The sequence below is a fragment of the Chelmon rostratus genome, chromosome 23 (genome assembly GCF_017976325.1).
Source record: "Chelmon rostratus isolate fCheRos1 chromosome 23, fCheRos1.pri, whole genome shotgun sequence".
NCBI lineage: Eukaryota > Metazoa > Chordata > Actinopteri > Chaetodontiformes > Chaetodontidae > Chelmon > Chelmon rostratus.
Genome location: NC_055680.1, coordinates 12425856 through 12453446, shown reverse-complemented (window position 1 = coordinate 12453446; position 27591 = coordinate 12425856). Strand labels below are relative to the sequence as shown.

General features: G+C 43.6%; 1 protein-coding gene across 1 annotated transcript in view; it reads left to right on the top strand.

The window, feature by feature from the left end:
• The first annotated feature begins 15354 nt into the window (after nucleotides 1-15354).
• The window catches only part of rbpjb (recombination signal binding protein for immunoglobulin kappa J region b), a 46206-nt gene continuing 33969 nt past the window's right edge, over nucleotides 15355-27591 (top strand). The window contains exon 1 of the mRNA XM_041965023.1: nucleotides 15355-15473. Coding sequence (XP_041820957.1) covers nucleotides 15454-15473 — 20 coding nt within the window. The 5' untranslated portion in view covers nucleotides 15355-15453. The remainder of the gene's footprint in view (nucleotides 15474-27591) is intronic.

Here is a 27591-nt window from a genome sequence, read left to right as displayed (position 1 = left end):
AGATGTGTTTGTACATTACAGTTTCTACTGTGTGTGTGTGTGTGTGTGTGTTTCCTTGGCAGCCAGTGTGTGTATGCATGTCACACACAATGGGCCCGACTTCCACCAACTCTCATTCTACAAATTGATGTGTATATCATTCAATTTAGGATGTTTGCGTTTGATTAAATTGTATACACACGAAAAAAAAAACTGCTCGCTCTCTCTACAATAAAGGAAAATTCCACCCTGTAATAAATAACGTGCCCATTAAGTGTTATTTATTGCTTTTCATTTTTCACTCAAGAATCAACAGTTGAGAAAACAGAACCAGGAGTTTCATTGAGTAGCTGTTCTGGAGCCTTCCATTGTATCTCGTGACCTTCACCAGCAGGTGTTTGCTCAGCTGTTGTGGGTTTTTAGATTTCCATTTATTTTTTTTTTTGCACTTAAAAGCTGTGGCTCAAAGTTTATTCTTGCCTTTGGAAATGGTTAACTTTAACACGTTTCTTCTACTTTTCCCAGAATGCCTTGGACATCTCCCAGAAAACGGGGCATAGGGTTGTGGTAATAAAAGACAGTTTAATTTTAAAATTCAAAAAGATCAGATTGTTAAATTAAGGATTGCATCTGTGTTGCCTTTAGCTATAGAGGACAACAAAAATGCCTCTGTATCAGGAATTTATTTTTCTCTCAAACAGCTGGAGGTTAAAAAAACCAACACGTCAGTTTTGAGAAACACAATATAGACTTTATGGTTACTGTATGAGTGTTATCAGCGCATCATTTTTATTAGTTCTTTTTATGAGACCATTACTTTATTCTGTATCGTACCACAAAGGGAAAGTTATGTTCAATTTGGCATTTGAAGTTCAGCATTACACTTATTCAGCTGCTTGTTCTTAAAAACAGAGGGTGGCTTGAGCTGTCAGTTTTGTTGTTTTCCATAAATGCATAATTTTGAGAGATTAGGAAGAAGGTTTTTTTTTTTTTTCCAAGTCAGATGCTTCCCATTTTGCATGCGGCCCCTTAGCATTTAGCATTTAGCATTTTCTGTGGAAAGAATTTTACTGCGCCAAACTACAAAAACTGGCCCTTGATGCAAACTATTTGCCAATTTGCCAACGCGTGTGTGCTTTTTTCCCTTTAACATCCATGTCAACAGGAACTGGTGCAGCGATGACTTTACACTGGAATCACAGGGGGAGCAGTTAGTGTTTTATCAGCCCTCTGGCACATCTTGCACAGCCGTGTCACTCTTTCCATGTCATGGTCAACTAGCGTGCGGCTGCTGGCCTCCACACTCTCATATCTGCTGCTTGAGGCCTTTAGGCAGACTTTAAAATGTGAAAAGCTGTGTTATTTATTCTAGCGGTCTGTTGCGGTCGTTCTTTTTCCTTGTGTCCCCATCTTTTAATAACTTTTTCTCTTAATGACTCCCAACTCATTTATGTCTCCTCAAAGTGATAAATTGAAGAGTAATAGATAGAAAGATAGATAGGAATATTGAGAGTCGCCACAATTTGTCCCAGATCCTTTCCGCAGATGTAATGCAAACGAAGGCGACCTCGTTCCTTGACACTTGGATGCCAGCGCCTCTGTGGTTTCAGCCAATGAGCTCACCCCTATTGAAAATAACAGCAGTGACATCACCGTTTTGGCCCATCGCAGCTCCCACCCAGTCAGGAGTCAGAGGTAACCCGCAGGAAGAGGCTAAAAATGAACGGAAAGAAAAAGAGAAAGGGGGAAAAGATGTTTTTTATTTAAAGGTAATAAGGCTGGTTTATAGGCAGAAGACGGGGAAGGAGCGGGTGAGGCCGGATTGAGTACAGACAACCGAGACACATATACACATATATAAATAGATACACATTTTTCAGTTGGCCTCAGCGTGTTTTGGCTCCATCTTTGTCTAGCAGCATTTTACTTCTGTTTTAGCGGTTTTGTTTCAGCCAGTTTTTGTCTTAACCTCGAAGCACAAATGTCTTTCCCCCCCTCTCCCTTTTTCTCCAGAGTTTATCAGCTGATGTACCAGCTGCTGTTCATGACACAGCCTCCCGTTGATCTCTTGACCTTTCAACTTTGACCCTTGACCTCTGCGAGAACCTCCCTGTCACCTCCGCACACACACACACTCAGTTTCGATTTAATGACCAGTAAGCCTCATTCGGACCACCTGACACACATTTCTGAGGGCATACGAGCACATGCACACAAGTAAAGACGTCTGACAGGCTTCTGTGTCTTTTGCATGGGTGCCCTGTGCAGACGGGGTGCTAAAAAGAAAATTTAGACAAACATTAACACTTACAAAATTGCAAATAAAAATGAGGCTAGAGTGGTGAAAGGGTGAAAGGGATGTGGGATGAAGGCCTAAAGATCTACACCGCACTCAGATCAGTCAATGGGGACTCAGATCAGGTGATTCAAGTTTTGTTTGTTTACTGGATATATAATATGACTGTATACAAATTTGTATCATCTACATAAAAATTATATTTGGATAGTTTTAAGGAAGAACAGACATTTAATGTACAGACAGACCAGCAGAGGCCTTACAACAGACCCCTGAGCAACACCTTTATTGATCCTGAAAGAATCAAACAATACACCGTCAACAAATATGACTGACTATCCTCCAAGAAGCAGCACTGACAGGATCCAGCCCATCCTCACCAGAAAGATGGCCATGTTGGTCGTCTGTTCAAGCAGGTTATTGCGACCCATATTTCCATTTATGGTCAGGCTGCGACCGCTAACAATAAATTGGTATAAATATTTCGTTTTGTCATTGGCAATAAACCTATTGAGTTGTTTAGATATGAGGAAAAAGCTCCCAAAACAGCATGTGTTTATGTTCAGGTGATAAAGCTCAACAACAGGTGCAGTAATTATGATGGGACCCTCGGAGGAAGCCATATTATTAGAGAGCGACAAACGTCAACATGGAGAGGAGGTCAGGGTGGAGGGAGCGATCAACAAAACATCAGACTTCAACACAGGAGACAATGTAGTCATTCCCTAACCTTAATCGTGTGTTTATTACTGTCGCCACGGCAACGAAGTTTCCTAATGTTAGCATAGTTGCCGTTTTAACCCAAACCACATTGCTTCCCTACACCTGACTATGTCACGATCTGAAATGGTGGGGCATCAGATCAGAAGAGGCTCCTGCAGGTCTTTGCAGGGCTCATGGACCTGCGGTATTTTACAGTGTAATTTGGAGCTCCAGCTCTCTCAGTAAAGGCAGTTCTTACACCTGCAAACCTCTGTCATCAATACAAAATGAGCAAAGCGTGTGAGGGAAACGAGAATGATCGACTGCGTCAAACGCTTTGCTTAGATCATTTAGTACTCGTGAGGTAGGAGAAATAGTGCCGTGGTCGTAACTTTTACCACGGCAGTGGCTGGCTAAAAGCTAGAAGTGCATTAAATGGCACTGTCTCGCCTCGTCGGGATGACGGGGACGATGTTTGGCCTTGATGTGGCTCGTGAGGATTTTTCCAAGACGTTCGCTGTCACGATTTGAATCTCCAGCCCTGCGGTCACAACCTCATGTCGTTAACCTTGAGAGGGTTAATGTCACCCTCCGCTCCCAGTGATGTCATGTTTGGTGCTGGGGCTCAAGGGGTGACCATGTGTGTGTGTGTGGAGGGAGGAGGAAGATGAGGGGGATCCTATTTGTTTGTTTTGCCCTCCAGACGTGTCCGAGAGCAGATTAAGGGATTTACCTCGGGTGGCGGGGGGGTGGCACAGGAGGGATTTAAACCCCTCACCCATTTACATCCCTGGTTGATGAGCACAAACACACTGAAGAGGTCAGCGAAATCAAGAAGTCTTCTTTTGTTTCTGATAAAAGCCACTGCAGTAAGAGATGGGTGGATGGTTTGGACAAAATGATGGAGGGATGGTGGGGTTGAAACGAAGACAGGAAGTCATGTAGTGACACAGTGATACCTCTTCCAGCCGTCTGATCTCCTCTTGTTTTAGTGCTAATCCCAACTTTAAGTACCAACAGAATTAAGGACCCCAAATCTTGTAGCTTTGCCAGGCCTTGCACGCAATGGCTTTCTTAGAGAACAGGAGCGTCTCTGTTTGCAGCTCTTCTTACCACGGCTCTGTCCTACAGCAGTAATACAGTGAACCGTTGCATTTATCACAACATTTAAAACTGTTGTGGATTAAGGTTTCTTTTAAGTGCAATTCAAAAAATGGATCGCTGCAGAAAGTATAGCCAAGTACATTTTCTTGAAATATCTTTTCATATCAGTTTTTAGGTGCTTGTATTTATATCTTTCAAAGGGCGATATTGTACTTTTTACTCCACTACATTTATCTGACAGCTATAGCTACTTTACAAATTACCATTCATTACATAAAACATATAAAAAATTTATAAAATAGGTTGCACTGCATTAAACCACCCAATAGTATATGAAGTAGGTAATAATTGTTCCACTTCAACCAGTTAATAATAGAGAAAATAATAATATAACACTCTGAAAGGAGCCATTCTGCATAAAGATTACTCTTCATTCATTTTTCTAATACTCATATTTATAAGTTTAATTTTGAATGCAGGACTTCTTTTATTTTTGCATTGTAGTACCACTGTTTTTTACTTAATTTAAAGATCTGAATCTTCTTTCCACCACTGGAAACAGATTATTTTATCATTTTTAAAGTAACTGATCAGTGGTTTGCTGTACAAAATTAAGAAAATAGAGATTTTTTTTTTTTGTCCGACCAACCGTCCAAAACCTAAAGATGCTGCATTTACAATCATATAAAACGGAGAACAGCAGCAAGTTCTCACATTTTAGAGGCTGCAGCCAGTGAATATTTAGCGTTTTGCATGATAAATTAATTAAACGATTCTTTAATAATCAAAATTGTTGATTCTATCGACTAAACCTTATGCTGAAAAGACGAATCATTTCAGCAGCCGCTTTTTAGCTTCTTTTTTTTTTTTCTTTTACTGCATTTTTTACACCGTCGCCTAACGCCAGCCTGCCACGCGCGCATGTGTATGTGTATGTAATTTTGCTGGGGTTAAGAGGAAGGAGGTGGGTTTGGGGGAGGGTGGGGTGCAAACTGCAAACAAACGCATGAACGCCAAGCTCAAATTCAACCGCAGGTCGCCGAGGCTGGGCCCAGGGCCTACCATGGTGTGGTTCTTTTGTAATGTATATCAAGTTCACCAAGGGCCTTTTCATCTGACAGGCCATTGTTAAAGGAGGCTAGTCGGCGTTCTACTCCCCTCTTAACCCCACCCACCCGACACGGGAGCAGGTTGGCTTGCAATTGTTTTATGGAAATGCACGCAGGCCTGGCCGGGTGTCTGCCAGGCGAGGATGGAGGGGAGGGGGGATTCTGCGTCTCTGTTTGTGTGTGTGTGTGTGTGTGTGTAGGTGGTTGGGTTGGTGGGGGTGGAGGGTGGATGTGACGCCGACCCCTTCGAACGCCCCTGACCCTGAGCAGATGGCGAGGCAGGGTCTCTCCACTGAGCCAGAATTAATAGCGTGTGCCATGTCACATTGTCTGAGTCGGGCCTGCTGAAAGACTCCCCACACCTCACTCCCTCTCTCCCCACTTCTATCCTGATTTTTGCACTCCACCTCCCTCCCCCATCTCTCCCTCTTCCCCACCTTTCTCTTATTGCTCCTTCCCCATTTCTCTCTGCTTCTTTCCTTTTTCCTCGCCCCCTCCTCTTCTTCTTGGCCTTTTTTTTTTTTTTTTACCTCCCATACATCACATCACTTGTCTCTTCCTCCCCCCGCCTCCTCCTGTGATCCCCCTCTACATCCACAATCTCCTCCAGCTTCCCCACAGAGTGCTTACTCTTCCAGGCACTCGTTTGCTCGTTCATTCACTCATTCACTCATTCATTTATTCACATGCGCCTCATTCATCCCTCTTTACAGCAGACACTCATTCACAGGTTTGCCCACTCGCCGAGGCTTTATTGGAGGACAATTAAGGCACCTGCGTTTCTAAAGCTCCCCCGCTGAATGCCTGCCACCCCATTTCCTCACCCGTCTGTTCACACTACTACTGTTCACTCGCTCACTTGTCCTCGTATCCGGCCTCGCTCACGTCCAGAGTTGCTGGCTCAGCCCAATCACTCGACGTCACGCAGTCACGCCACATAAATGCAGATAAATCTGAAAACATGTCTTTTTTCATCAGTGTTGGTCTTCCAAGACCACAGAAAGCTTTTCCAAACGCTCCCCCAGTCCTAAGTCCTAAGTTTTGGACAAGTGCTGATTTTTAATTGTCACATGATGCATTTTCGAGAGTCTTGACTTTCTGGTGCGCATGCTCGCAAAACGTTCAACCAAAATCAATGAAAAGCCACTTGGCGGAAACGGTGCAGAAGTGCAGGTGCAGGCTCGAGGGGCCCGCACGTGGCCAGAAACGGGGTTTGCTAATTCACTGTAGACTGCGAATTTTAATAAAATGAGCACAAATCACCACTTTTGACTCGTCAACCCAAACAGCAAGTTGCTTGACAAGAAAATTCAGAACATGAGGTTCACTTGTGATGAGAATTTTGTTAAGCTTTCAGCCACATCATGTGGCCTTCTTCAGTGGGTGGAGGTTGCTCAGCTGTCATAGAGATGGTTTGATTGTTATCACCTGACCTAAGCACGAAATTATAATCATGTCATAACAGTTTACACTTTAATATAGAATGCAGACAGAAAACACAACAGTGTGAGCTGAAACAATACAAAAACATAACGCCCTATTTTTAATACACAACATCTGTAAGACAGACTGAAAATCTTGACTCAAGTACCACTTACTGGCTTTTCCAGTAACTGACCTTCATCAGTAGAGGGAGTCTGCTGAGTTGTCATGGTAACCGTGGTGCAGACTGCTGTTTTGAGGTCAGCATTCATTCTCAACATAGTTTAATTTAAAACTAAGTCTAGTAAACGTAGGAGGCAGGAAAGATTTTAACCCATACAGTGATATAGATGAGGAAATAAATAAGTCAAATACTTTTATATTAAAAAGAGGAGAGAAAAAAGGGGATTAAATGAGGAATCCGAAGAAAAACCTGTTACTTCTCCCAAAAAATTCAAACATGTGAATAAATAAATAACAAGAGGAAGAGTCTATAGAAGTGCTAGTGGGTCTGTGAGGCTGCACTTGAGCTAAAAGCTGCTGTCAGAATGCTAACACGCTAACGTTTAGCAGGTGTGTAGTTTAGCATGTTAGCACGATCACTTTTGCTTGTAAGCAGTAAGCACAAAGTCCAGTTGAGGCCGATGGGAGTGTCATTAGTGTTGCAGGTTTTGGTCATAAAATAAATTACCAGACGAACATCAGGAGACTGTCAAAGTAATTCTAATGTCTGTCTAATGTCTGTCCCACATTTCATGGCGATCCATCCAGTCGTTGTCGCGGCATTAATGTCTGACCGACGTTGCCATCCACAGAGCCGTGAGTGCGGAGGTCTACTATCTAATCTGTGGGTGTGGATCCATCACAAATATTTGCAGGGCCTCCCTCGCTCTCCCTCTTTCTCTCCTGGAGCGGCAGAGCGGCTGCCAAGAATGGGACAGAGGGTCAGGGGTATCTACCCCCGCCAACTCATCCTAATCACCAGTCCTCTTCCTGCTCGCAACGCCCCCCCCTGCCCCCCGACCCTCCGCCTCCCTCGCCTCGATCGGCCTCCAGACAGACAGCCCGGGAGGTGGAGGAGGAGGGGAGGGGGGCGCAGAGGGTCACGGCCTCAGCGGTGCAGTCACTCTGCCAGAGTGTGTGTGTGTGTGTGTGTGTGCGTGCGTGCGTGCTCAGTGTGTGGGCGTGTGTATCTTGCACTGTATCACCTCTTCCTCTTCATGTGTGTCAGAGAGAATTTGTCTTATTTTTGTGGACAAGGCAGCGGCTGCAAAATGTTTGCAAGTGTACGTGTGTGTGTGTGCGCGTGAATAATTTGTGTGTGTGTGTGTGTGTGCGTGTGCGCATGAGGAGAGAGCGCGAGTGTGTGGGCGTTAAAGAGGCAAAGGTCAAGGTTTTAGAGGTTCACTTGGCTGAGGCTTGTTCCCTCCAAACCCCCCACCAACCAAATATGCTGCGGTTAACAAAGTGAAGCCGTCTATCTAAACACCATCTTCTAAACAATTGCAATAGCAGCACAGATTTTTCTTTAAAAAGTCATATAAATATGCTATATATCATGTTTTACAAGTTCATGAGTGCATGAGGTGCAGGAAAAATGAGCGCAAACTTACACGAACATTAGTTTAATAATCGCAGGAGCAGTTATTCTTTTTCATTTCGGTGAAGTAATTCATCAGAGATGTCCTCGAGAAGCAAAAATGTATTTCTTTGGGTTTGGGTTGAGCTGACCAAAGTGCTTTGTGCCCACTAATAACTGTCCATCAATCTTTTTGTCATGATATAATACAGCCTGTCACTCGCTCTTGTTAAAAAAACATTAACATTCTGTATTGTAACATTATCAGGCTGCTTCTGCCATGAGCCTTCACCAAGCTTTGGCTTTAGAAGTCTTAACTGACAAGGGCGGCGGGCCAAGCTAAACGAGTTATGCTCTTAGTTTACTGGATGTGAATATCCCAGGAGGGTTTTCACAAAGTGGAGAGCTTTACTTTTGTTGGAAGGTTCCATTGTTATGACATTTTGACCCTGTTCCTGATTAGTCTCTTAAGGGTTTGAATTTTGGAAGATTTTTTTGCTCTTTTTTTTTTTCTGGGACAAAACCTCTCTGAAAACACTGGCCCCCAGCCTAGCCGACCGCGATACCGAATCTTTAGGCCCGGGAGATGATGTTTCAACCACATCCTGACAACAAACAAAATAAGTTGTGTTGAGGTCAGGGGATTCTTGCAGCCTATACTTCTTATAGCTTCCATAAACCAGGCTTTGGATCCGTGCACATGCAAAAAGGGGTCGAGAGGAGATGATGTTTGGGGCTGCATGCATCGACTCAGATTTTCCGAGGTGGAACGTGGATGTCGCTCACAGTAACACGAGTCCAGTGAGGCACTCCAGAAGTGAAAGTGACTGGATGCAACGCAGCTGAGTCATAAAAGAAGGACTGATGGAGTGAAAAATACAAAGGCAAAAATCAACTCACATCTCCTCTTTGCATGTTTTATGATTAACCTGCCTCGTTTATATCGCTGTCACTTGTCTGCTGTTGTCAAAGTTTTTGGAACGATTGTAGAGAGCCTGCAACAGCTCGCTGACATCTAAAATGATGAATTTTGATCTTTTGATCTTCATGACTATTTGTTAAAATGCCGATTCATCCGGGGAGGGTTCAAGGAGTGTTCGTGCATTACAACATCTTGTCAGAAAAAAGAACATGTGTGTTTCTGAGTTCCCGTGCCTGTCATCTCTTTACTTAGCCACACTTGAGAAACAGGGATTTATGCTCAATACACTGCTTAAGGGAGCCTCAGTGGTAGTTGTTGATGGATTGGAGAGCATTACCTCACATACGTTCTCCCGTCTGGACTGCGAATTGGAACCAGCAACCTCTCAAGAAGCCTGTGTGGTTGTTAGAGTCCTAATGCTCCTAATTCCTAATGGAGCAACTAAACTATCGACATTTACCATGTTATTTTAGGACAGTGTTTTAAAGGAATAGTTTTCTTATTTGCTTTCTCTGACAAGGGTAGGATGAGAAAATCAATATCACACCTGTGTGTTCAGAGCCAGAGACAGGACACGGTTAGCGTAGCCTAGCATAAAGACTGGAAGCAGGGGCAAACAGCTAGCTAAAAAACAGTGTTACATGCTCTATTTTATGACAAACAACAGCTTATCTCCTTCCGTGCAGCTTATCTAGCTAAAGCACAGGTTGCCAAATACAGTCAGTGAGCACAGGTTTTGGTACAGGTCTCCGCACAGGCATGGTGATATCAAACCTGGCAACCTCACTGTGATGACAAGACCCTGGGAAGCTTCCAGCTACATCCCGCTAGTGTTTGCCAATAAATAGTTACACCACGTAACTCCCACTAAGACCACAAATTATTGTTTATACACTTCTGTTTGTGTATGGATTAAACAACTACAATACAATGTGATATTTTGTCAGTGTTAGAGTGGTGTGTGGCTGTTTTTTTATTGCCTTTGGACAGAATCAGGCTAAGGTAAGCTAACCAGCTGCATAAAGGCTGGAAAGAAGCTAACTAACTAGCCTTAAAGAACCTGGTAGATGGATTTGTCTGCCTTTGGACAGAGCTAAGTTTGCTGTTTCCCCCTGTTTCCAGTCTTTATGCCAAGCTAAGCTAACCAGCTGTTGGTTGGTTAGCCAAGCCTAGCATAGCATAAACACTGGAAACAGGGTAGCAGCTAGCTAACTTTAGCAGCACTGGTAGGTGGATTTGTCTACCTTTGGACAGAACTAAACTTGCTGTTTCCCCCTGTTTCCAGTCTTTGTAGCAAACTAACCAGCTGTTGGGTGGTTAGCCAAGCGTACCATGGCATAAAGACTGGAAATGGGGAACTAGCTAAGTAGCTTTAGCTGCGCTGGTAGGTGGATTTGTCAACCACTGGACAGGGCTAAACAAGCTGTTTCCCCCTTGTCTCCAGTCTTTCTGCCAAATAAGCTAACTGGCTGCTAGCTGTAGCTTCATATTTACAGAACACACATGAGTGTGCTATCAATCTTCTCATCTAACTCTGACAAGAAAGCTAATTTTTCAAAATGTCTATAAGCACTATTCTTTTGACAGTCTTTGTAGAATCTGTACCAATGAACTAGATGAGATATTTTTATACCTGAGGAATAGACGTGAATACATGAACTGTAACTTGTAAGATAAATATGATAGTTGTGCAATTATTCAATGCACAAACCAAAAGGAGTGCTATAATTAAAATGATGACATTACAGCAAAATCCTTATTATGTACTTTCAGGGCTTCCGTTGAACTCCCCCAGTAAAATGTTATACAATGTGTTTCATATAAAGAACGTCAAAATATATGATTTGATGCCCGCAAATGTGGCATTTCACTTCATTTCAGCCCAGTTAAATTCCCCTCTTATAATGTCACATGCTTTTTGAGGGACAGTTTGCGTCGATAAATAAAAGGCAAAAAGCTGCTTTTATACTTTCCATATCACAATGCATTCAGCATATTTTCAGAGCTCATGATCAACTCTGCTTTTTTAATCAAAGAAGAATGCCCCGAGGCAAGCGCTGATTTAAAAAGATGGCGACAAGCGGCAGAGCCAAGTCGGCCCAGACCGGCGCTCATATAACTTTTTATGAAAAGAGTTCCCTCTGGTGAAAACGAGAATGAAATCTGCCGTGCGCAGTCCTCAGCAGGATGATCTGTAAAACGCTGCGGCTGCAGAGCTGACATCTCTTCCCGGGTAACAGAGGAAACGTGGTGGTTTTTGGTTTTTGTATCTATCTGTGCTTGTTGACTCTGCTGATAACCATCGCACTAATGGATTTATGGGTCCTTGTGATTGTGTCATGCGTGTGAAAGACCATAATCCAGCTCCGCAGTACTGCCACAATATGAAAGGCTGTAAACTATACATGCTGTGGATTGATTGCTCTTGATTATACACTAGGCGTGTTATCAGTTATCAGACAGACCGAATAGATCATAAAGCTTTTCATTAAAGCCATAAACTGATTCTGTTCCTGAAGGTAGACTCTACAAAGCCACTGAGGTAGAAGTCAGTCATATCATATTGCTTATTTTCCAATGTCATATTCAGGCTACGTCATAGCGTGCCTGTCCGGTTCTCACCCCGTATACGTTTGGCAGCTTGAACTCACCGTGAACCGTATAGGTCCAGGAAAGGGGAAATGTCTCTTTCCTCATGCCTCTCATTCGCCTCTCTTTCAAAAGAGTAGGCTTGCAAAACAGGCCTTAGTTCCCTTGACAGTCTGCAAACTTATCACCCTTCCATTTTTTTTTCTGCTAGGCCCTGTGATGTCTTCGGGACCTAATTGTAATGACAGTCACGTGATAAAAGTGGGAGGCTTGGGACAGAGGGCGAGAGGGGAGCGAAGGCGCGCCCCTCTCGGACTGATCATCCTCTCCATTTGTCAAACCGTCTGCCCTCGTCCACCCCTGGGTTTTCCCGTGTGGTTGCAGAGCAAGACAGATGGACGTAGCGGGCGGATGGACAGACAGGGACGCCCTTCCCTCTGCTGTGAACTCAGACTCACACGAGCCAGACTTGATTAATTTGTGACTTTTAATCTCGTGATGTTCACTGAGGGAATTTGATATGATGGAGCTGCTCTGGTTGCTGCCTGGGAAGTTGTTTGTTGCGGTAAATGTATGCAGGAGTTCCATGAGGTGACAGATTCCTGCTGCCTGATCACCAGTCCCACATTTGACCCAGTGTCTCTCGACCCACCTTTCTGTCTGTCATTGGTTCTCGCTTTGACTGTGCTTCATGTGCTTCAGTGGCGTCTGCTCATTTCAGGAAGTTTCACCACCCTCCGGCTGTATCAAATGACTTCGAGTCAAAGGGCTGCTAATCAGGAAACTCAGACTGCACTTCCTTAATTGGCTCGCTCACTCCCTTGCCCTGTTTTCACCCCTCAAATCTCCAGATAGAAATCATTTCCCCGCTTTATTTTTATATGAAGTGCCAGTAGTGCTTCAGCTTAGCAGGATGAGCTAGATGAGAAAACTGCCTGGACCGCGGAGTGAAACGTATTAATTTCATAACTTCAGTTTAGCCCTCAAAGAGAAAAGAAATTGTGAGACGCAACTGTCAATCTGTGCAACACCAATCACAATGTTGCTTCATTCAGTGAACCTTTAACCTTTTTATGAACAAATACTGGTGTCGAATGACAAACACATGCAGGTAGAAGTATGTAGGCCAAATCTATACAGAGATAATGCAGATGAAATGATATAATAAGTGGTGTTTCCACATGGGGACAAGAATCTTTCTATCTCAATCCCTCTTTCCTTCTGAGCCACGAGCTTAAGCAGTCAAGTGAGTGGATTTATGGACCTGAGGCTTATGGCTTAGTCACGACTGCTTGAATTGGCTCAGTCTCAATTAAAATAAATGTTATTTACTCCTGATTAGAGAATGAGACATGGGGCAAGATTGAGATGTTTGTAGAAGCTCGCTCCACGCTCATTGAGTCAAATAAAAGCATTGAAAGTTTGCTTCTTGTTCAGTCAGTGAGCAAATTAAAGAAAAAAAGATAGAGAGAAGGAGGCTCAAGGAAGCCTTCAATCATATGTATGAGTGCTCTTTAAAGCATGTTATATGTTTCACAACAGCCAACAAAAGTCAAAGTTCAAACCCTGAACGCCTCTAAATATAAAGTTAACATATCCGCAAGAAAAGGGCCTCTTCTCCTTTCCTATCTCACTCCCTTTTTCTCTGAACAGCTCTTGCACTTGTGTAGTCTCTGCTTTTTTTCTCTCTCTTTTTTTTTTACTGTGTTCAGCTGTAAAACATTTGAGGAAACTTTATGCTTCCCCGTTCAACTGTGAGTGTAACTGGAGGTTCTCCGCCGACTATAAAAAAGAGAAGGAAAGGAAAAATGGTTGAGGGCAGGATGAGGTCCTCGTCTCTATGTCTTCATAGTGCGGGCCGCAGGCCAGGCACACTCTCATGCAAAACCTCATCCCTCCAAACTCTTTTCTCCGCTTTTTTCTCCCCTCTTTCTTCCTGGCAGACCAGCGGAGCTCCATAAAAATGAATAATGCATCTGAAAAATCTGAAATGTGTAGATTTCTGCAGCGTGCATTGGGGGCCTACTTTATACAGAGAAAATATCCTAATACAGAAGAAAGTGTCTGGTGTGTGGATAGGTGGGCAAAAATTCAAAGGAGCAGTTCGTTATTTGTTGAAGTACATTCATGTGATTTCTCACTGAGAGTTAGATGAGAAGATTGATACCACTCTCATGCTTGTACGGTATATGAAGCTGGAGCCAGCTAGCTTAGCTTAGCACAAAGACCTAAAACAGGGGGAAACTGGTAGCATTGCTCTGTCCACAGGTAACGACATCCACCTCTAAAGTGCCTAAAAAAAACATCATCTTTCACGTTTGTTAAATCTGCACAAAAAGTGCAGAAATGTCAGTTTGCCGTTTCTGGCCTCGCTGCAAGAAAGCGAATAAGCACATTTCCCAAAATGTCAAACTCTCAAACCAGTCACGCCCACATATTTCAGGAAAGACACAACTAAGCTTGTAGTTTAAAATATTCAATGCATTTAAACCTTGTGGCAACTCTGCCAGCTATTCCTTTTGTATTCATCTTTTTCTGGTCTTTTTTTCATTCAGCCAACAGCCACTTTTTCCATACAAAACAGCCGCAGGCAGATCACACACACATCTAACAAACGAGAGCATTGACTTGCCATCAGTGTGGTCTCAGAAGCCTTCACTTTTATCTTTGAAGTTGGAAAGACTCCCACTAGAAGTCACTTGTAAAGTGAACAAAGATGCCAAACATATTTAAATGAGGGCTGCAGAGACAACAACAGAGAGACCCACACGAACGTTTACGACTTTCTGACCCCTCCCAGATAAACAAGAATGACCTGACTCGTTTGTGGTGGAGATGATATAACACACACTTCTGGAAATGCAGCCTGGCTGGAGGAGAAACCGATGCAGTTACAAACAGGGGCTAATAAAGCCCATGCCACATTTCCAAGCATGATCATTCTAAATAATAGCCTCCTTGTACTTAGACTGAGGTTTGGGCTGAGAGGAGGAGGGTGGTCATGGGGCTCCCCAATGTGATGGCAATGCACTAATCTGCCCATTCACATGTGTTCACACCATTGTTTCCACGTTCTAAACAGGAACTGCAATGTTACCCAAGGGAATTGTAAATGTGGTGTGCAGAAACCCTCCATTAATTCCTCTTTTTATTTAAAATCAGCGCGTCCTTGCTGTCTCATCACCTCCCCTGCGTGTTGTGTATACTACTGGGAAGTATTATTAAATAAAAATTATATTTAGACTGTAATTACACCCAGCTGTTGAAGCTGAATGCAGCAGAGACGCCATGAGGAGACAGGATGCATGCTACAAAATCTGTGTGAGCCTGGGAAAACCGAGGATTTCCTCGCCAGCGTTTATTTCCCCAAACCAATCGGTGCTGTAATTTATTACCCGGTAAACACGTGGGAATAGTAGTTCAGCGCCACAAGATAAACAACTACTCCGCTTCACGCATATCTCGCGATAGGGGACGCTCCCTCTATGCGCGCCTATTGTGAGAGTTTTCCAAGCCTCGCGCGATCTTCGAAGTTTCCCACGCCTGTTGTTGTGGCGTCTGCCCTGTTCGCTCACTCTCTCTCCTTGCCCGCCGCCTCCCCTTTTTTCTCTGTCTTCCTCACCCACCCCCTTTCTCTCCGTCTCCCTCGTCCCTACACCTCCAGTCTGCTTCTGTTGTCTCGGCGGATTGTTGGGCTGTGGGAGAGAAAGGATATCGCGAGTATTGGAGTTTTGGTGAGAGTTTGTGGAAGATGGCGCCTGTTGTGACAGGGTGAGTCTGAGATTCGGGGCTGGTGGTGGGGAGCGGAGTTGAAGAGAATACAAGTTATTACCATGAAACAGCTTAATGTTAATCCATGTGTTGTAGCCTGGGCACACTGCAGTGTTTTGGCTACTGGTTTATTTGGCAGAAGTCATTTCTTTGTCTCAGTGTGTTTGCGTGCGAGTGTTTTTTTTCTCTTTGACCAGTTAACGTTACTTGCCTGAGCTGACTGTTGCTGCAGTGTTTTGTGTGCTAGCCCCAGCTAAGCGATACTTCACCCTCGGTGGTCTTTTTTTCCCAGACAACGGCGAGCTGTTAGCTAGCAGGCTAGCCAGCGAGCTAAACACAACCAGCGAGGCATGGTTTTGAAAACAGTTTAACGCTGATATGGCGTCTCCTTTTCCCCGAATGAAAGCAGTTGTAAAATTCCTGGTCCTGCTTGTGTTTTCGAAATGTGCTCACCATTTAGCCGGGCAGCACGTTTACGGATTGGATTCACGACTTCACACAGCTAGCTGTCCGATAATGGACGTTAGCTAGCGATATCTGACTGAAACACGTTGCGGCTTTGTGAGCAAGGCATCCTTTTTGGCAGTGTTTTTAAAAATGTTGACGCCGCGAGATAGTTTTCGCTATGCTGTAAATTCTAAGCCTAGAGCTGGCCCACATGCTTGACTTAATGTATGATTGTATGACTTCAGCCAGCTTAAAGCAGACGACAGTGCCGGGAAATAGTATTTACTTGTTACTCACACCGCGATCTGCGTCTACACTTTGTCAGCGGATTTTTAATGCAAACCCCATCCAAACACTGGTCATCCATAGAGTGCATCTTAGGACAAAATTCAGCGATAAACACCCACAACCATGTGTACTTAACCCTACCACCACTGAAAAATGATCCAAGTCTTTCAGTCAGCCTGAGCATTTCATTTAGTTTCTCATTTACAGTCTGCTGATGATAAAAGCGACGGTTTCTGCCATGTAGAACAGGAAATTATTTCCCCACAATGAGCTCTAAATATTGGATAACCAGCTACTTAAACCCCAAGCCTTGCAATGCTTCTTTTCTGAGTCAAATTTAAAGTTTTTATCTCTGAGATGGATACATTTTGCAAAATTAAAAGAGTTCATTAGGCTTAGTGCACGTTCAGTAATTGCTACTGGATAATACATCTGTGATAAGTATGTCAGCCGGGGTTTTTAATGGGAAAATCGGCTCTGTTAACATTTTCAAACTGCCCATTGAATTGATAGTTAGAGAATGTCGAGGATATATTTCTGAGTAAAGCAGAGCAGTGCTGCGTTGTTTTGTTAGTCACTGCAAAATCAGTAATATGACCGTATTATTCAACATAAATAGGCTGTAATCTGGACCTGATGCTTGTGTTCCAGTGAGCCGATTGCATTCAATGCTTTTGTCAGTCTGTGGAGTAAACCCTGATTAAAATTATTTGCCTGAACATTAGCTAGACACAAACCTTCTTTTTTTGCACTGTTGAGGCTATAATCCCCACAGACAGCTCAGTGGGTGACAGACATTTGCTTGGCTTGTTGGAGGTGTGTGTATGTTGGTAGGAGAAGGGGAGGTGGACTGGGGGGGGGCTGGGGGGCTGGTTTTGCTGTGCATGTTCATTTGGGGCTTTCCAGCAGACCTGAACTGATTTCAGTTGAGGAGGGGGTTGTAGGGGGAGTCGGCAGAGGGAGGGAGGGAGCAAGCTAGAGGGCAGGCGGGTCAGGTCTGGGTGGCTGGCCACCTGTCCAGATGATATCTCCAGATTCATGTGTGTTTGGCTGTGTGTTTTTTCTGCAAGTGGGGGGAGAAGGAGTGTGGGGGGGTCAGCGTGTGAGAGGAAGATGGGGTGGGTATGTGCTTGGGTGAGAGAGGTTTAACAGAAAATTAAAGTGCCATAAGGGGTTAGGGTCTAGCCGATGGTAGACCATGTTCACAGTAACGGTTGGAGGCATCACAGAGCTTGACCACAGCTCCTGTGTGCTTTTTGAATTGTTCTGGTTTTACACAGGGAGGGGCTTCACAGCCACTGGCTTGTTAATGGCATTATAACTATCTTGTAATAGTATTACAGAGAAGCTGTGGTTGTATGTTTCTGTCTGAATTAAAACTTGTAGCTTCCACTGGCTTTACTGTCATTAAAGTTGTAAAATTCTGAATTTTTTGAGTTTTGTTGTTGCCCTGTATTTGGTCTGTGTTGCACTTACAAACATATTTGTGTTGCGTTTCTGTCTAAATTAGTTTGCTGTCTGGAAATCTTATTGATCAACAAACAATAGAAGATCATTAAGTCTCTGTTTTGTATATGAATACCATTCTCACTGTGGTGTTTTATACTGGATGTGCACGGTTGTAGGTGACAGTTACTAATTTGACAATTCAAGACAAAAGTTTATAAAGGACTGTGTTTTAGTGCATAGAACATTCCATTCAATGTAGAACTCCTGTAATTGCTGAAGGCCTCAAGCTTTGTTGCATGGACAAAATCTGCTGTGTGTTTCAAGTGATGAAACTTAGTCCGTGTATACTTAAAAGGTGACTGAGAAGAGATTTTAGCTTGCTTCTTTGCAGAGAATGGCATCTCAGGTTAGATTTAATTCATTTTCAGTTACAGTTGATTTCAGAGGCAGATATTAAAGTGGTCTTTACTTAAGTTTCCTTGCAATGTGTCATATACGGTAGATCACACAAGGACTGCTAAACATACACTACAGAGATGAAGTAACTTTGCAGTGAGTAGACTACTATGCTATAGAGGTTTCTTTTTATATTAATGCAAATTGTGGATCCACACCTTATGCTTTGAATAGTAAAAATGTTCTCAGCTGTTGCTGAGTGAAATAGATGACTTTGGCGCTGCAGCTATTATTTTCATAACTGATAAATCTCACAATTCATTTCTCAGTTAATTGACTACTGACTCCTAAAAAAAAATCACAATTTCTCAAAGCCCAAAGTGATATATTTTTATGAGACAGAGAAAAGCAGAGAATATTAAAATCTCAGAATTTCGTACTAGAAAATATTTGGCATTTTTGCTTGAAACGTATCTCAAATTATTCATCATTTATCAAAATAGAGTTTTCTGTCAACTGGGCAATCCTTTCAGCTCAAGATGACAACTGTTGTAATGCCCTTGTGTGTTGTGCAAATGTGCAAGTGAAACCCCAAATGCCCTACCGTTGTTTAGCATGGTCTTACTCAGACCTCTATAGGTTACCACAGTAACACAAGTTTTTTTATTTCCACAAACCTTGTGATCACCTTCCTTCATGGATGTTCGAGGCAAACAAAACAAAACGAATGAAAAAAAGACAGCGTTGCTTTCGTAATCTTTCATCCTCTCTGCCAGAGAAACTGATGAACTGATAGCTGAAAGAGCAGCACTGTTCACCTGGGATGATAAAAGCATGAATCACTTATTTCAACACTGCTCTGCCTTTGCTGTGCCCCTGGGGGACGGGATTCCATTTAGCTACACCCCCTCCATCCCTCTGCCAAAAAAAAAAGAACGATCGAGTCTTTAGGGCCAAAAGCTAAGCGTCTGCGCTGCTGTAATGATACCACCGAGCCTTTCTTTGAGGCACAAACCGTGTGTTCTTGTTTTTGTTAGCATGGGCAAATGAGTGTGTGTTTTGAACTCTGCGGCTGTGTTGAGGGTGATCAAGTGAGTGAGTGTATGGAAGAGAGAGCGAGTGTACCTAGACATAAAAGTTGATCTGTGTGTGTGTGCGTGCGTGTACGTTTGTGTGCGCGCACGTGCATCCATTCCCCAGGGTCCTCTCCTCTTCCCTGCTTCCCTTTATGAAAGGAGAGGTTCAGAGAGAGCAGCAGATGTCGAAGCGCTGACCTTTATGGTGGCAAAGGCTTGGGCTAGAGTTAAAAGGCCCCCCGCCCCCCCACCCCTCAAAGCAGCAGCCCCATGTCCACCCACATACACACACACTCCGCTACCTTAGCTGCAGCATTGATGGATAGGTTAACGACGGAGATGCTACAAGCTACCTGATCTGTGTGTCACCTCAGTATCCTGCAGCCTCCAAAGCTTTCCCATATCCACCCAGAGCTGCGAAAATCTTCAAAGTGTGTGTGTGTGAGGGGGGTATACGCCAGGGGGGAGCTGTACAGAAGTCGCAAGCAAAGCACCAAAGCAAATGCGCTACCACCAGACATCTTTAGGGGGATTTATTCTCATGCTTACAGTAGCCTATTGTTTTGGAAGTTCATGCATATCCATTACCTCACATGATTGAGATATCCCCTGAAGCCTATAGTTTCATTCAGGGTTCAGATTCAACTTGTTTGGTTGAGTGATGATGGGCCTCTTAAAGCACCACACGCCCTGGTTGACTCAGTGTCTTCACTCTCTTGTTTCCCTATTCAGCCTGTTTGTGTCTGTCTGTCTCAGAGGAACAACCACACGAGACACTCAAGGGGATAGAAATTCACATTTTTGCGTAATTTGGCTTGGATCGCAGTCAGCCTGGCACTCCCCATTCTCTGTCCTCAGCCACGTGCTCAAGTGTGCACAAACCAGATATAGCATCATAGTATGGCCCTGTACGTCTACTTCCCTCCTGCTTATTCATAGCAAGTGGTTCCCTTTGTTGAGGATGAATTTGAGTGACCTTTTTTGAGGGGCTTGCATTACCTAATTTCTCCAAGCCCAGGGCCTGCTTAAGGGGTAGGATTTCTCATACAAAAGCCACGACAAGGGGGCATTTATTTACTTGTGCAAGACTTGAAATCCATTGGTCTGAGCTCATGCTTTTTTCTCTGGGTCTTCCAAAAATCTTGCTGCTGTTTGCTTCGGCAAGGATGGGACGGAACATTCTGATGTAAATCTAAAGCCAGTGTGGTTTTGAAAACAGCCCTGGCGTCATGTTTGATAGAGGCCCAAGTCCTCTTGGTGTTGTTGTTGGCATCGGCGTTGCTGCTTAGCTAAGACAGGAGAGACAGAAAGCTAACATGAGGCGAAAGCGACAGGCGGTGGAAGTACGTACCTATCCGCTGACTCTTGTTTTGGAGCGTCTTGTCGTCTTCTCTTGCATTCACTTTCCTCTTCCAAGAGAGCTTCCTCAGCCCCAGTGTTCGCCTTTCCCTGCCCCTGTTCCTTTTCTGTTTGTAGCGATTACAGCTTCGCCAAGGGAATGGTGGTTTCTACTGTGTCAGCAGTTTTTGTCCCCGCTGTCCCTTCACATTCAGGATGTTTCATTCAGAAAACATGAACTGATTCCCCCTGTCTGACTCCTGTTTGCTTTCATTCAGCTTCAGCGAGCAAACTCTTACCTACTTCCTAAGTTGGGGCAGCTGAAATCGAGAGGAAAAAAAATATGAGCACTGTTGACACTTGTGTGTTTGTTCCTCTGTCTCTTTTGTTTTTCTTCATGTTCATTTTTTTTCTCCTTAGGGATGACAGAAGGGGGTCTGTATTTTGAAGTTGTTTTTTAATAGAGGATTTATGCAGAGCCTCTGATATATTGTATAAGACTAGAATATGCTGCTCAAAGCTTCCAGGAGAATTCACCAGAGAGCCAGGCTTAGAGAGAAAAGCTTTATTTTCTTATTCTATTGGCCCAAATAGTTGCTTTGTTATCCTCAGCTGTGGTAGTTAGGGCTCAGAAGCATTGTTCAAGGGTCTAGCTGCTGTCAGAACGATCTGTCTGTTCTCCGGCAACCACACGGGGACGGTTTTTCATCCCTTCAGAGGAAGGTTACAAATATACACAGGATCTCCCGTGTTGGGAAAGCCCCCAACGAAGCCACCTCCCACAGCTGTAAGCAACTGCCACTGTTACTGTATTAGATAAGAAGGGAGTGGCAAGCAGTAAGCCAGTGTGTAGTAAACCTTCCTGAAAGAAATGTTGTAGCCTTGGGTCTATTAGTGGCATCATGCAAAGTCTGCTGATAGCCACAGAGCAATACCTCGCCCCTATCCTCTTTAGGTAAATGGCTCGTAACTGATGAAAACATTGCTTTGCTGCTGATTGATTCTTGCAAGTCTTTGAATTGACATTTTTACAGAGCTATCATAATAACTTTGCAAGGACTACGCACATCAGTGCAGGTACAGGAGTCAGACGTAGTTATTAGTGGGACCTTGTCAAATAGACTTTATAGCAGGCAGATTTTGTGTAAGATTTATTGTTTCATGCAAGCTTTTGGCTTGTTTTGTACCATTCTGCTCCAAGCTTTGCATGCACGGATGCATCCGGCATGCATCTGTGCACGTCTTTAAACCCAAACGGCATGTTTCAGCCCATGATTTCTGCAAGCCATCCTCCAGGGACACCACTGCTGGTGTTTGCCCAGGCAAGTGATGGCAGCCCTGGGGAGACAAGCAGCCTACATCACCCCTTTGCAGGAGAGAAGTGTTGAGAAAGAGCGAGAAGGGCACAGAACGGAGTTATCAAGTGTCAGGAAAATATTCAAGAACAAAGAGCGAGAGAGAGGGGTTTGGATTCCAGGAAAGGCACACTGTTATCTCCAAATGTTTCTTTGCATTGTCTGGTTGTTTAACTAAGGCTGCCGGAGAGTTTTACTGAAGAATCCGCCTGGTGGCATTCCTGTGGCTGTTGACGTCAGGAGGTTTTGGCCTTTGCTTAGAATCACAATGAAGTAATAGACATGTGTGTCATTTTGTGGAACAGTCTATTGATTGTGGTTGAGGAAACAATGCTTTTTTTTTCCCTTGAAGAGAGGGGTTGTTCATGTTGCGGTTGATCATCTTGCACTTGTGGCTGCAGTTTGATGTTCTCTACCGTTGCCATCATTTTGGAAGCACCACTGAAGAATGTACGTGAGGTTTCACATGAGCTCATGGAAGGAAGCTAACTTGTTGGTTTATCCTGAAAAGCCACCAGCAAAGTTTCTCTATTTATCGCCCTACTGGATTTATTAGAATTGGACCTCAAATATTCTAACCTCAACCCCAACTCGCCAAAGTGTCTGGTAGACAAATGCACCAGACATTGCCATAATTAACTAGCATTCAGCTGGTGTTTATGATTCACCTCCCTGCATAGGAATTGAACATAATCCACTTTTACTTAATTTTAAAGTGTTATTCAAGACAAATTTGTGTGTGTGTGTGTGTGTGGTTAAGGTTTAGGAAACCATCTCGTCTCACATCTTGTTAATGACAGTGTAGACAATTTTGGAAAGATGGCATGTTTTCAAGAGGAACAAGTAGCAGGAACAACAAACCCCTTCCCTATCACGACAGCAACACTGAAACCAGACAGCAGCCCCGATCTAACAGAGTCGTTGCTAAACTGCACATGCACACACAAGCGTGCTGCAGAGCTACATTTGGTTTGGTTTGCTGAGGATCATCTCACAGCATGTGGGCTAAAGGTCATCTCTCTCTCTGTCTGTCTCTGTCTCTCTCTCTCTCTCTCTCTCTCTCTCTGTGCCAGGAATTCTATTTTTTTCTCTTGTTGTAGCGCAGTCGGTCCTTTGGGTGGTTTTGAGGCAAGGGCAGGGCAAGACAGTGGTTAGTTTGCCTGAGCTGATAGATGTCCAGAGAGACTGTGCCTCATTTTCAACAGTCCCGTTTTGCAATTAAGGCTTGTACACTGGAAAGACGCAATGACATCGTCATAGAGCTGAACTGACCGGCAATTTAATTTAATAGCAAATTGGTGGGAAATTAATTGGCACTTATGTTGATAATCGATTATTCATTTCAGTCGTTTTTTTTACCCATTTTTTTTCAGCAAAAGTGACAAAAATTCCCAGGTTCTGACTTTCTTACATGTGAATATTTGCTGGTTTTGTTAGTCCTCAATGATGGTGAATTGAATGTGTTTCAGTTTTGGGCTGTTAGAAGTCATGACAGACATTTCTCACCAGTATGTAATATTTTAAGAGAACGAGCAATTAAGCAATTAATTGAGAAAATAATTGCCAGATTTATCAGTAATGAAAGTAATTGTTAGCTGGAATTGATATTCAGACTATTTTGTGCACCCAAGCATGTGCAGTGATGGAACTTTTTATGTTACCATTTCCTTGGCAAGATTTCTGTATATGTGCTTACTGTAAATCCTGTGGTGTTACTGGATACATTACCTGTGCAGATTGAGTCTGTGATGCTAAGTGACATAGCCACAGGGCAAACCCACTGGTATTATGAAGGAAAGTTGCCACTTAGTAAACCTAAAAAAGTTCTTCAGTATTGAAGTGGCTGCATGATATGAAGCACCTGGGTGCTGAGATTGGTCACTGGCTTCAGTGAGGAGTTTTGCCACTTTGGGGGTTGTTTTAGTTTTGGTTAATCAAGACAAAAATAGAAAAACTGCTCTCTGCAGTGCGATCAATGCCAGGAGAAAATAAATGAGGCTGAAATTCAGTAAGGAGGCAACAGGGTGGCATAGTTAGTAAGAAGACCACCTTTCAACAAGGAGAGCGGTGACGACAAGCATCTGCCCTGCTTAAACACTGAAACCCCACCAGTCCAAATGTAGCTGGCTGTGCTCTGAGCTTTGTGGAACAAAGAGAAAGATCACTTCTTCATGATGTTTAGGAGTATCAGAATAAATTCAAGACTGCACCGTGTTTTGGTTTAATACTAGAGTTAACCACGTAAAATTCAGGTATATCACACGAGTTCGGCAAGAGCTCCGGCAAATAATTATTTTCCTTATTGATCAACCTGACAAATATTTTCTTGTTTAATTCATTGTTTTGTATGTGAAAATATCTTAAATAGTGAAAAATGTCCTCAGGACCCTAGGTTATATCCTTAGCTGCTCATTTTATCTTACCAAAAGTTTAATCAATTAATCAATTCAATTAATTCAAGAGCATTAATTCAATTAATTATCATAAGACAAAAAACAGGATCATTCTCACATTCTCATATGATGAGGTTTCGCAAGACAAAGGTGCTCCAGTGCATGCTAAAAGAACACAAAATAGAGGCCATCAATAGCATTTGACTACGTTTCAGCAAATGTCTGGTTATGTTAACCAAGTATTTTCCATTGTTGGCTGAATTCTTTAAACAATGACTGAAATATCTGTAGGCCATCCGTCATTTTGACGCCGATTGGCATTGGTAATTCCAGTCTACAGTGTTGCAGCAGAGCTCTGGTTCAGTGATCAAAAATCAAACAGCCATGAGAAGTCGTCTATCTGAAGCAAAGACTCAAACCTATTGACAATCGCCCCTGCAGCAGCCTCCCTTGATGCGTCTGATTATGCCCAAGCAAGCACCCAGTTTAAGTCCATGTGGACCAGTTTGAGTTCAGACTAGGCTACAGCAGGCCAGTTCCATTTAATTTCTTGTAAATGGTTTGCTCATGTTTTGGTTTAATTGTCTAATTCTGTTCTCAGGCTCAATGGCCGCAGTGTTTTAGTGCCCTCCGCTGTCATTGAGGAAAAACCCCGTCTGCTCTGTGTGGCGTTGACATGAAAAGTGACAGCGTGGTTGGTGTCTCTGTTCCTCTTTTCTCTTGTCCTTATAAATGCATTATCTGGAAGTTTGTTCCTTATATTAAATGTTATTGTGATCCAATTGTTTTTAAAATTAAATGCCTTTAGATAGGCTACGTCTCAGTATTATTCAAAAATGGCAGGTAGGCTCATTTTTACCACTCTGTCCTAAAAATTGACGGACCACGTGGAAGTCTAGCACAGCCTATGGTCTGCATGGAAGCTAAAAGCCTTGAGTTTGATCCTTGCAGCAGCCAGTGTGGTCATTATATCCTTTACCAGAACCACTACCTGCCCCGTCATTGAAGGCTGTGCTGCACAAGAGCACGAGCTACAGTGGTGCCGCTGCGGTCGAACTCTGCGACTCACAATCCTTCCCCCTGGGATCCCTCTCATTCCAGCGGTGAGTCATCAGCTCAGCAAAGAGTGAGAAGGGGGGAAAGGGGAGCAGGAAGGGTGGTTCATTCAGGGTTCAAGGCTCCCTCGCCATGTCCCCTCTCTTCTCTTTCCTGACAGTTCCCCCCAAGCACATGACCCGTCTCAACCCTAAACCCCAGCCGTTCTGTGTGGGTCTTTGGCTACAGTCACACTTGTCACTTCAGTGCAGGTTTTTTTTTTTTTTTTTTTCTGATCACGAGTGTCTGATTTTGTGAGATCACAGTGCTGCATGTCTTCGCACTTGGCCTGAAAATTTCTGTTCTGTGTCTTCTGTGGCTGTGTTTACTTAAAACAGCCCACATCACTTTCTCTTCCCATCTTTTTACATAATGTTGTAAGCGTGTAGACTTGCAATCGGCGAGCTGTTAAGGACTTGGTGGTTCAAGAGGTTTGTCTTTTCCACCAGGTGCTTTTGTTCGATCTGTCCCAAAACTAAATACTGTTTTGACTGAATTGTGACCTGACTATACACACCATTTTTTTGTGTGTACAGACATGTAGCTGCACCCGAGACAATAAAAATCATGTTGAATTTATTTAAATCTAGAGACGAAGAATCTAAGCAGAGATTGTGCAAGTATAGCAGGGATTCTGTTTTCTACACAGTGGCATCAATGGTTTTAATTTTATTAAAAATTAAATCAGAACAGAACAAATTTAACTGGAAAATTTCACTCTTGCTGAAACCATACTTGTGTATTTGATATCTGAAGAGGTTCCTTTGGTGTCTGTCTCTGTAACTTGTCTTAGGTGTGACAATGCAGTGCTGCACAACTGTTGAAACTTGGGCTTTCTCTATCACCTGTCTGCCTGAACAGAGAACAACAAGCCCTCTCTCGATCTCTGGCCTGAAAATACATCTCAACCAAACCTCTCTAGCTTTACCAGTTTCATTTCTTTATTCTCAGACCCAGGTGAAGTGACTTTGAGTCCGGTAGTACCATGTTCTCCAGTGACTTTTTAAAATTAAGGCAAATCAGTTGGGCGATGACCTCTTTGTAGATCCGCTGCAACTGGTCAGACGTGTCGGGACTATTTCAATTTAGGACACATGTTATCTGAGGACTGACTGGAGCCAGGTAGGCAGGCAGTATAGAGAAAACAGAGGCAGAGCTGTGGGATTCACAAAGGAGACTTCATTAAAGATGGAACAAGCATCAAGGGAGTGTGTGTGTGCGCGCGCGCGTGTGTGTGTGTGTGTGTGTGTGTGTGTGTGTGTGTGTGTGTGTGTGTGTGTGTGTGTGTGCACGTGTGCACGTGTGCACGTGTGCGCAGGTTGGCTCTGCAGCACACGCTGGAAATTTCATTATTTTGTGTTCGGGACATATTGAATTTGCACAAGTAATGGAGTATGTACTTGCTCAGTGTGTTCCAGCCTCTGCGCCAGATTACACTCGTTAATGTGTACAGTTGGTGTGCAAGTGAGAGTACGTCTAGATGTCTTATTGATTGTGTGCCAGGCCAAGACGAGTTTTAAAAAGTCTGTCCAGAGAGCTCCATATGGAGCATTGATGTTGGAGAGTGCGGTCAAGAGGGGGAGAGATGGAAGGAAGGAAAATGGAGGGAGGGAGAGGGAGAGAGACAGAACGAGGAGGCCTTTTCTTTGGCTTTTCTGCCTCTGTCATTAAGCTCTCCCATGTCAAAGACAGATGGAGCTGGTGCCCTGTGTGTATGTGTGCGTATTTGTGTATGGAGGCACTTGCAAGTGCAGACTGATGTGACCCACCCAACTACACACACACACACACACACACACACACACACACCATTGAGCCCTGCCCTTGATTCTGCCTCCAGCGGGGCGTCTCAGGGCAGCTACCAGACCTCTGCCATCTGCAGTCAGTCAGCCTTGAGGGTCAGACAGCTCATCAGTAGTCCGTTAACTCAGTCAGCTAAGTTCTCTGTTTCTGCTTCTCTCTGCTCATGCAACATTAAACGTTTATTTCTTATAAAAGATCATTTTAAAGGCCTTTTGTAATTCTGATCACATCATCCTTCATTTCTTTTGTTTCATCTTGCCCTTCTCTCGTTGCAATTTTTAGGTTGGCGACCAGAGCAGACTAATGTGAGGGGAAATTAGAAAGTCCTAACACACGCAGCCTCATTTTGACTCATTTTTGGTCAATGGTTTGCCTCGCCCACCACAAAACAAAGAAATTGGAAGAAGGGCCAAGCAAGGTCATGTGTGACAATCCTACAGATGGATTTAACTTTCAGTTTTGCCATAAATTAAGTTAA